This window comes from Plasmodium inui (assembly GCF_000524495.1).
Source record: "Plasmodium inui San Antonio 1 unplaced genomic scaffold supercont1.22, whole genome shotgun sequence".
In the NCBI taxonomy this organism is placed as follows: Eukaryota; Apicomplexa; class Aconoidasida; order Haemosporida; family Plasmodiidae; genus Plasmodium; species Plasmodium inui.
In genome coordinates this window covers 122,522-133,898 of record NW_008481856.1, presented here as the reverse complement: position 1 = coordinate 133,898, position 11,377 = coordinate 122,522, and the positions used below count along the sequence as shown (strand labels likewise).

At 35.2% G+C, this 11,377-nt stretch overlaps 1 protein-coding gene across 1 annotated transcript; it reads left to right on the top strand.

Annotated features, from left to right (window-relative positions):
• Positions 1 to 1,760: 1,760 nt before the first annotated feature.
• C922_04344 (hypothetical protein) lies at positions 1,761 to 10,201 on the top strand (the record flags this gene model as incomplete). Its single annotated transcript, XM_008819927.1, has 6 exons — positions 1,761 to 1,767; positions 1,993 to 2,193; positions 2,316 to 2,501; positions 2,668 to 3,357; positions 3,533 to 4,812; positions 5,072 to 10,201. 6 exons carry the CDS (start codon positions 1,761 to 1,763, stop codon positions 10,199 to 10,201), a joined length of 7,494 nt encoding a protein of 2,497 aa, XP_008818149.1.
• Between the last annotated feature and the right edge of the window lie 1,176 nt (positions 10,202 to 11,377).

The following is an 11,377-nucleotide window of genomic DNA, read 5'->3' as shown; positions in this document are numbered from 1 at the left end:
TTCGTCCTGCATTGTATTTGCACCCTTTACTTTGGGACGACCCTCTACACACGACAAAAGGGGAAAGTATATAGAGAGTCTCTTCCCCCAGGGCAATCGCCCTGTTGCTCACGTACTTTTACGCATATGCCTGTGATTCACCCAAACACACGTGCACGTCAAAATGGACTTCGCGCGATTGTTTAAATTGAACATGATGTGCATTTTTTATTTGTTCTGATAAATTCCTTTTTTATTTTTTCTATCCACATGGGATATATAAATACAAGTCGGTCATTTTTGTGTATTTTTTTTTTTTTCTGCTTCCTTTTCTTCAATTTCTTGTGTATTCAATCTTTGGAGTGTCTGCAATGAGACGAAGAGAGGGAGTACACAACAAATCGAAGAAAAGGAAGTAGAAAAAAAAAGAAAACAAAAGCGTAACAATATACATATGTGCATTCACCATACGGATGAGGAACTGTCACAATTTAGGAACATGGAAGAGAGCCCACTTATTCATGGCAACGTCTGCCATGGGAAATTATTTGCACCGCGACGCTTCAAATGTGGACACTCCAAATGATGACAACGTTTGAGAAGTTCCATCTCAACCGATTCGTTAGCGCGTTCACATGAATTATTTCTTTTGATGGTAGTCTGCACAAGGTTGATGATTTTTATCCTTCGAAGTTTCGAAGTCATTTAAAAAGAATGGACTGTACACAGCTTCACTCCTACGAAGCGCAATTTGCCTTCCTCATATGGAGTCCTCTGAGAGGGGGGAAAAAAAATGGACTCATTGGAACGGAAAATAAAAAAAGTAAGGGGGGTGGGGGTAGGTCCAACATTTTGGCTCTAAAATGTGCTCCTACGTGGGTGCATGATGTCGTCGTGACTTGCTGAGATGGTTTGCATTCTGAACATGAGGAAGAAGTCTGAGCACTCTGTTCACACCCATGGGGTAGGCTTATCTCCCCCGTTTTGTCTGGTCGCCTTTGTGTTCAATTTGAAAAAAGGCGGTTTTAATGCGTGCACCAGGGCACGCGCAGGCTTATTTTTTTTTCTGCGTTCTTTCTGCATATTGTCGGTGCCCCTTTCTGCATTCTGTCCGCTCCCTTTTCTGCATTTTTTCTGCTCCCTTTTCTGCCTTTTTTCCCCTCCCCTTTCTGCATTTTCCATTTTTATCTTTCCCCATAAATGAGCTAATCACCAGAATGAGGCTTCATTTTGCGCAAAAGGGTCAGACTTCAAGTTTCGTGATCTCGAGCTGCCGCCGCGCCGTTGCATGGAGAACAAAATTGTCAAAAGGGTGTCAAAGTCAGGCATTTTACATATTTGGTTTTTTTTTTAAATACACACATTTATGCCCCTATTGAGGACGCAATTTTATTTCTTTTAATTTTACAGTGCGCATTGCTACATTTACTTAAAATGTCATCTGTCCTATTTTGGAGCATGTGAATTTTTTTTTTTTCCAATTGTTCCTTTTGGGTGTCCTCAAAAATGACTTTCTAAATTTTGTCTACAAAATGCTAAACCTGAGGAAGTTTTTTTTTTTTTCTTCTGTCCTGGTTACTTGTTTGTTGAAGGTACCAAATGGTGTACGTGAATGGTGGGGTGGCTTAGGCCGATCTGTTGTCTCTATGAACGTGTGGCGAGCATGTAAATGCTTACCCATTTGTTTTTTTCTTTTTTTTTTTTTTTTTTTTCCTGCTCAGAGCGAAGCAGCGTCAAATGGGAAGCGAGGGGGTGGGAAAGAGGCCAAGGTGGCCCCCCCTATGAAAAGTACGCAACGGGGAAAAATGAGATACATGCCAGTAGCAGGAGAAATAGAATAATATAAAATAAGATAAAATAAAAATGAAGTTTACTTAGTCAGCGCATGAACGCGGAACCGCTTCGTCTTAACAGCGCCAAGGCGCAAATGTGCGTGTAGGCACACATCGCAGTTGCCAGCATCACATAACCGGGGTGAAAAACATGCCTACTTTTTTTCTTACCTCCTGTTAGTAAATGAAAGCAGGGAATCTAGGAGAAGCGCTACGGTAAAGCTGGACAAGCGGAAATTTAAAAGATCCACCCAAAATATCCTCAAAGCAAAGAAAAGGGGAATTAACTTTGTCTCCCTAAATTTAGAAAAAATTATCGAGTTAAAACAGAAGGACCCGCTGATCCTAATAAGTAGTATTTACTCCGGGAAAAAAGAAAAATGTAAGTTTTGAAATAGGATTAGCACATGTGCAGTTAAACGTGCTTTTCTTTTTTTTTTCCCCGATTTACCTCCTCGATCACTGTACTCATTTCTGTTTCGCATCACCACTACCACATTTCAGTCCTCTCCGCTTGCTACGAAAATGAGAAAATCAGAGATGGCAGCACGTGCAGCAGAATCACCACTACGAAAGAAATTTGCGATGTGCCCGTTGACTTTAACCTGGACTATGTCTTTTCGTACAGGGACAGAGAAGAGCACCCTTCTAAATGCCTAGTGGATAACGTCCCTCAGTATCGGATAAAAAGTCAGAATTTCGCCTTCATCGGGTCGAGAAATGTTTCTCGCCGCGGTGTGCTACGCTGCGATATGCTACGGCGTCATATGCTATGCCGTCCTTCACCCCACGCCACGTTTTGCCACCCCGCTTCATACTATACCGCGTTACCTTCCACGTTGCCCTTTTTTTCAAGATCGCGACCATGTGGTTGTCCAATCGGGAGAACGTTTCGACCTGAAAATCCTGAACGAGTCCATCCAGTTGAGAACTTCAATCATCATTACTGAGGGGAGATGCTCGGACATAATCAAATCGCGAAGTCTGCACTTCGAATTCGAGAGATCTCCTAACCCTTTTGGTAACCCAATATTGCATAAGGGCGAAGTAATCGGCTCGGAGTTCAAAAATATAAATGTCAAGAAAGAAGCCGAAGGTATGTTTAGCGTCTGTTCCTGTTATATAGACTATCTGAACAATGACTACAATAGCTGTTTGCTAGCCAGTAAGCATTATACACAGATCTACACCCTGCGAGCTATTGTGCCATCTAGCAAGATCATCAATGTGAACACAGGAGAAAAAATTGACATCAATCTTAAGGAATATGAAACGATGTTCCCTATTCAGAATGCCTTCATCATCGAAATGGTTAGTGGCTACCACTGCAACAATATTAACAAGAAATCTTTCCCCCAAGTGCAGGAAGATTTTTACCAGAATATGAAGCGACTGAACTTTTATCATGTTTATTTGTACGAAATGGGTCCAAATGGAATAATAGAGGGGGTACTTTTTTGGAAACCGGGGAGTTATTTACTATGTTATACGTCCATTGAAAGGGGGACCAAATTTTCGGCCCTCCTGGCGACTATAGATGTTAAGGGTTAGTCCTCTCGTCGCGTACTCTCGTACCTTTCCGCACATGAGTGTGTTTGTGTTTCCACCGTCCATTTAAGAGCATGTATGGTGTCTCTGCGCGCGCCTCACACGTTGCGTGTATTTCACTACCTTACGTTGCAACGGATTTGCTCCCCTTCTCTTTTTCTGGATACGCGCAGGATACGACTTAGAGGAAGTGAACTATTTATATGTGGACCTCCATTCCACCAAACTAAGACTCGGACACTCTATTTTTCTGAAGAGAATAGGGATAGGCGAATTATCAGAAATGGTTTTCAAAAAAAAGGAAGCAGAAGACTGCTCAGGCGAAGTGGTAATTTATTCCAATGGCAGATTAGAAATAGAAGTCGAAAAAAAGGAACAGATAACCATTGATGTCATCCACGTGTCCGATATAAAGTTAAGTGAATACAATGAATTGTTGGACATCTGTTCTGTAGAGGACGGGAAATACAGATTAATCGGACGCGCAGAAGCAAAGCCCTATATTTTAAACACCCAAGAAAATATCCTTCCTTTGAAAGAGTTAAATTTACCCCCGGATGATGTTAGAACCTATGTGATGACAAGAGAATCTACCTTCTTCAAATTTTATCCTTATCTCTTTCAACACATTTTGCATAATAAGTTAGACGTGCTGTACATATCTTTTCTCTGCTATTCGTCAAAAAATGAAATAAGTGTAACGTACAGTTCTGACAGAGACATGACGCCCAAACGTTTCGCACAATTCAGAATCGCTGAGGCTTCTAGCTCTGTACTTTACTTTACCAATAGAGAAATAAAATTATACGTTTTAAAGAAAAATTCCCAATCCTTATTTGTGTATGACATTACTCCCAATAACGTAAAAAGGAAGGTAAAGAATATAGGAGCGTACGTAGATGATCCTCATATGTACTCCTTATTAGCTTACTATTTCGATTATGCCAATTTTGTAAAATGCGAGAATTGCTCGACGCCTATTTTGATGGAACCAGTGTATGATGAAAATAGGAAATTAAAACTACTCTTTTTAGTAACATCAGATCCGCTTCGAAGAATAATAATAGTTAACCTAAAGTTCGATGCTGTGTACACCCATAACTCTAATGCTGTAAAAAACCAATTCGAACAGATTGGTCAGTTAAGGTTCAGTCTAGATGTTCTGAAAGATTCATCCTATCTCATAACTGACGTTTCTTGTGGAATATTAAAAAATAAATCATTCGATTGTTTCCTGATTGATCAAATGAATAACTCTGTAATAGCTATTCACTATATGGAAGAGCGGAACCTGCTACTTCTCATGGATACCTTTCAGGGGGAAAGTAACGCAAATGACGAGAATACCTATTTGTACAATTTTATCTTTAGCCAATCGGACACTTATTTGCAGAACCCCAAACATGTAGTGCCCTTTCCCTATGGCGATTCTTACGTTCTGTTCGTTGACGAGGTTCGTGCGTCTCTCTCTGCGGCACTGCTCTGGAATTGTGCCAGCAGGGGCAGCAGAAGCAGGAGGAGCAGGATCAGCACCAGAGACAACTGCGCGATGCGAAAAAGGGAATGCCCTGTCCGTGTAGACACGTGCTTCCATTAACGCAAGCCTTGTTCTCCCCCAAATGTGCATTCTTTCTTAGTCAATATGTATATTTACTTCTTCTTTTCCTTTTTTTTTTTTTTTCACCCCACCGGCGCCGCTAAACTAAATGCAGGAGGAAACGACCGAAATGAACATAATACTGTATGACAGAAACAAACCCAGCAAAAGATTTTCCTACGTATCCAAAATAAACAGCACATATATTGATGAAGGGAAGATAAACAAAATATACAAATTTTATGATCACAAAGAGTTAATTAACAGAAATGTACTCTTAATAGTAAAGCAGCTGGAAAAAGCTGTGCACTTGGTCATGGGTCCCATACAGAACATCACCAATGTGACAGAATTAAAATATAGTTATCCGTCCATTATACAAGACGATGGAATTCCATATTCACTAAAAATAAAGTCAGATGAAATTAAAAAAATGAATTTGCTTCATAATTTTCAAATCGATGTGCATAATGCCAATAAATCGCAGCACGTTACTATAGATAAATATGATGGCACTATTACAATAAAATTATCAGAATTTATTGATGATTCTGTTAATCTAACCGCAAAGATGTATGGAGTTTTTATGGAATTAAACACAAACATACAATTTACCGTAATTTGCGCCGATGGGATGAAAGCGCTAAATGGACGCTGTGTTGCCTGCCCATTAGGTTCCTATAACAACATTAATGAATATAGGAAAAATCAAGATATGCACGAATGTACCAAGTGTCAAGAGAATTCAATTACAAAAAACGAAGCGTCCACTTCCATAGCGCAGTGTTTATGTTTACCAGGATACGAATTAAATAACAATGACGAGTGTGTTCCTTGCGCAATGGGAACATGGAAATCAGAAACTTCGAACACCCCTTGTATTTTCCACTGCTATCCTAATTCGCAGAGTTTAATAAGGGGTAGTCGTAGTGAAGAAGAAAGCGAATGCAAATGCTTAAAAGGTTATTATTTTGTCTCAAAAGATGGAATAAACTTTTGTGAACAGTGTGATATAGGTCACTTCTGTCCAGGTGGATACAGAGGTGCTAAAAAAAAATGCCCAGAAAATACAACGAATGAAGAACTAGAGAATTTTTCTATAAAAAGTTGTAAATGTGTCGCTGGTTTTGAGCCTTTCGATTCTTCAAATTTGAATAATTACGATTTTATGACTAATCCTATTTTTGACGATTACAAAGATTTCGAACAAGAAATGGAACCTTCTCAAGTATGTGTACCATGCAAAATGGGATCCTACAAGAACACCGTCTCAGAAGAAAAATGTAAAAGTTGCTCTGCCCATGTATATACAGATGCAATACAATCTACTTCCATAGCTGCGTGTACAAAATGCGAAAAGGGATATTATTTGCATGCACAAGATTTGTGCTTGCTATGTCCAGACAATCACTACTGCCCAGGTTATCCTGCAGAAGATAAAAAATATTCATTTTATGAAAACCAGAAGGTGCCCTGTGATGATACAACTTTGACAAAACCCCCAAATGAATTAAATGTATCACGCTTAAATTGTTTGTGTAAAAAAGGATTTGAATATGCAAAATCAGAAGAAAACGAGTTTGCCTGTTTAGAAGTGCCAAAAAATTACTACAAGTCCGAATTAAGTAATACACAAAAGAAGCCCTGCCCAGAAAACAGTGTTACATTATATACAAAAACGAAGAGTAGGGTTAAGTGTATATGTGTAGGGGGCTATTACTGGGATATTAATGAACACAAATGTATTAAATGTCCTAAGGGATATTACTGCCCAGGTGGACCTTTAAAAGACTGTTTTTTGAATAATACCTTACCTCTGTGCAAGCCTAAAAAAATAAAATGCCCTATAAAAAATACAACAACGAAAGCTGAGGAATCTTTTAGTGAGTCCAGTTGCCTCTGTGATAAAGGCTACACTCTAAGTAAAGAAGCTCTCCGTGAATGCGTTCTCTGTCCACTTAACACATATAAAGATTTTGTATCAAATGCAGAATGTACTATGTGCTTAACTCCGTACACAACAGATGGACAACTGGGAAGTACAAAGGAAGAAGATTGTACATGTTCAGGTGGCTACTACTTTTTCAACCATTGTATACCATGCAGTGATAAAAATACTTATTGCAAAGGAGGAAAAATGATAGTTAATAACAAGAGCAAAACTATCCACTACGGTCCATCAAAATGTCCACCAAACACCGTCGTTTCATTTGAGACAGAGCGACCACATAATCAAAGTTTTTGTGTTTGTAAAAAAGGATACAAGCATGTCTATACTGCAAGTAATTATACAAAAATATGTGCACCATGTGGACGTGGAGCTTTTAAGACCATGATTGGAGATTTTTCCTGCGAATCGAAATGTAAGCCGAATTCCACCAGTTTCACCGGGACGACGCATGAAACACATTGCTTTTGCTTACCAAATTATTACTTCAAAAATGGTATCTGCGTAAACTGCCCGGATGGTGCATACTGTGAAGGTGGTTTCAAAGAAGAAACCTTACTAAGCTTGAAAAAGAGTGTAAATTCTCTGGACCCTTCAGAAATTAAACATGTAATGCCTGTTCCTAAAGAAAATTATGCACTTTATAAATTAAAGGGAAATATATACAACACTGACTGGTTCATCGTAGAATGCCCAATTAAAGAAGCCTGTTTGTATAATGAAAAATGTCATGAATCTATGACCAATTTTTTATGTGGGGAGTGCAAAAAAGGATACACAAATAATTTTTCGAAGCTAAATTTATGCATAGAATGCAGCGGAAATATTATGAATATCCTGCACATCATTTTCGTCAGTATTTTTGTCTTGTTATTTACAGTTATTATGGCATACTTAAATGTCTTTACAGGAGCTAACAGAAAATCCGTTCATTCTATAGTTATTAAAATTGCGCTGAATTATTTCTCTTGTATGAAAATTTTTTATGTCATGGGAACAAGCGAGCTATATTTTCCATTAAATTTCTCATCCCACGTTAATTATATAATCCAAAGTATTAAAACATTGTTAAAAGCAAAAAAAAATTATGGTCCATATTGCATTTTAACAACTTATTTCAATTTTTCGCATTCAGATGCTTATTATTATGGTATGCTTTTTTATGCCCTTAGACCTATATTACTTGCAATAACGCTGACGATTTTAATGTATCTTGTCGTAGAAATATACAAATTTAAAGTTAGGGATCAAACAAGAATAAAATTAAATGTAGTAGACAAAATTAAAGAATTAGGGAAAACAAAACTATATGAAGAAATCATGCAAGAGTTGCCATCGGAAAGAGGTCTGGTGTTGTTTAGATACATACCCATACCTGGAGATTCAAAGTTTAAAAGAATAAAAAAATTTCTTGAAGATATGATTCCTATGTATGTCACATTATTATTTTTTATTCACACCAAAACTACTTATTCTATGCTAACGCTGCTAGATTGTAAGGCAATTTACTACAATGATAAATTTGTGGAGCAGTATATGAGCTATGTACCTAGTGTAAAGTGTGATATGTCGGGAGATTATGGAAAATTCTTTATGCTAGGTATTATCGGGATAGTTGTATGGGGAATTGGCATTCCGTTAATGTCATATTTAGTGTTATACAGAAATCGAAAACATTTACATTCAGAAAATATTTTATTTAAATATGGATTCTTAAATAATGGTTTTAACTTTCAATTTTGGTATTGGGAGTCAATTGTCTTTTTTAGAAAAATTCTAATTTTATTAATATCATCAGTCCCTATTTTTAGAACAGCCAGAATATTTGGTACCACTATCTGGTTGTTTACCGTTATTTCGTTTTTTTTTCTTACAGTGCAGATCATACTTCAACCTTTTGACTCAAGAAATTATGATATTTTAAATAAATTGGAAACTTATAGCATGTTTGCTTGGACGATTACTCTGATGACTTTTGTCTTCCTAACAGTATCTAGTGCTGATGCAACCATAAATTTCTATGTGTTACTATTTCTGATATTTTTTAATTTCATATTTGTAGCTAAAGTTTTGGTAGCTCTATGTTATTCATACATAGAAAATTTAAGACAGATAAAAAAGCATGTTAAAATTCCATTTTTAAATAATTTTTTTGAAAAAATGGCAAAGATAGCTGAAGAAAAATATTATAAAGAGGCTATAGTTTCCCTGAACACGCGAGACAACTCTATTCAATTTATGAGGAAATACAAAAGGTATCCTTTACACAAGCATCGTTTGTTAACGAATGAAGAAAAAACCTACTTCCTTAATGTTTTATCTAACTTTATATATTTTGGAGTATCCAATTTAAACTTTACCATTTTTCATTCTTATTTTATGGAATTTATGTTAAGATTATCAGTGATTGATAATGAAATGCTTCCTAAAAAGGGTAAAAGGGGAATTTTAAAATTAATTGCCAAAGACCCCCAAAATATCGATGAATGGATAAAAATTAAGGAATCAGAATTAAACAAAAGCACCTTTTTCGAAAGACATAAAAAAATATTGAATTTATTTACAAAAAATATGCTTATTATTCAAAACAACATCAAGAGTATCATATATCAAGGAGATAAGCACACTATCATTTCTGATTATGAAGTGCTGATTAATGTCTTAAAATACGACGAAGATTTTATCACCGACTTTAAATTTTTATATGATGAGAACGCGGTGAAATCAGGATTAACGCTTTCTGACTTAAACTTGTCTTTTACTAAAATTAAAATGAAAGATAAGGGATTGATTATGCAGTTATTTTCATTGTTTATTGCCAAGAAGAATATTGTACAGTTTGAACAAGACGTTCACCTTAAAAATAAAATTGAACAGCTTAAAACGTTGTATGACATGTTCATAACGGCAAATGAAAAGAAAAAAATTACATTTAGAAAGAATTTTCAAGATGCAGTTAAAGCAGACCCATTTGATTATAGGACATTACAAAATGAATTAGAAACACTAAATGAAAGGATAAACAATCTAATTGACAACTATCAAAAGCTAAAAGATGCAAATTATTACGAAGATGAATGTGATTATAACAATAATGCGGCTTTGAATAACGATTCCGAGTTTTTTGATGAGAATTTAAAAGAACTCAGCTTTAAAGAAGTAACTAATGACGAAAAGAACGTAGAAAATGCCGAAGAAGGCGACAATATTATACAAAATGAAGAGACTAATGAAGAAAATGTGGGTTATAAAGATGGGGAAGAAGAAAATAAAATGAAAGAACAAAAACAAAGCTAACAAAAGAAATTATTACAAATTGAAGATGAAGATGCATAAATGTTTACCAACAAAATGTGTAAAATTTCATACGTTTTCTACTGCATAATTCTATTTTGAATAAATTTATAAATGGAATGTTTTTCTACATTTGTGTGTATGCAACTCCTTTTCTTAAAAGAAAAGCGATTTTATGTTGTCCTTTTTTTTTTTATTTCCTTCAACTTGAAAGTTTTGTTTAAAAGATATTTCATCATATTGTTGTTTACTTTTTTAAGATTTACTGTTATTACAAAAGTGGGTGTCTAAAAATTGTGATATGTTTTTTGATAAATGAACACGTAAATTGTATTTTCAGCAGTCTCGATTCTTATAATATACATATGAAGGAAAAGGCAGTTTTAAAGTAGACAATTTTTGTCTAGGTGTTTTTTTCTTTTTAAAAATATGTTTTATTTCCAAATATCTTATGAATTGAATAACATTTTAGCCCTCTACATATATAGAAAAGGTTAACTTCAATTCTGAGTTACAAGTATAATAGAGTTTTCAGATTGTAGCACAGGTGTGCGTGATGATTCATTTAAGTTGCATTTACAGAACACTAAAAGAGGAGCACTAATATTAATTTGTGCTCAACAGTTAAAGGTATTACATTCAAAGAAAAACACATAGGTAAAAAAATTATCAACAGTATTTTAGACGTTTACATAAACGTTAATTTTACGTTTTATTTTTAACATAAACAATGCAAAACAAAAAAAAAGACATATTCCGAATAATACAATAAGAAGCAGTTATCTGAAACACCCATACATATGAATGTTGTTTGTTGTATAATATGCTGTCCTTTTAATACGAGTTAATCGATACACTGTGTCATATGTAACATTCTTGTTCATAGCAAAAATTTTCATACATGTTCTATTGTGTACATTAAATCATTTTTTAAATAAAAAATGTATATTCTATTAAAAAGGAAAAGAAATGTGATAAGGCTTTATTCAAATTTATATTTACTTTTATTCGTCATAATATTTCATAACCCCTAAAAAAAATGAACAACAAAACATATGACGTTCTTTATAATTACTTGGACAAAGAATTTATTACTTTCGTTTTGATGTTTATTTCAAATAATTAATTCACTAAATGTTTTATTAATTTTATTTTTCAAAAACACAAAATTATATGTAT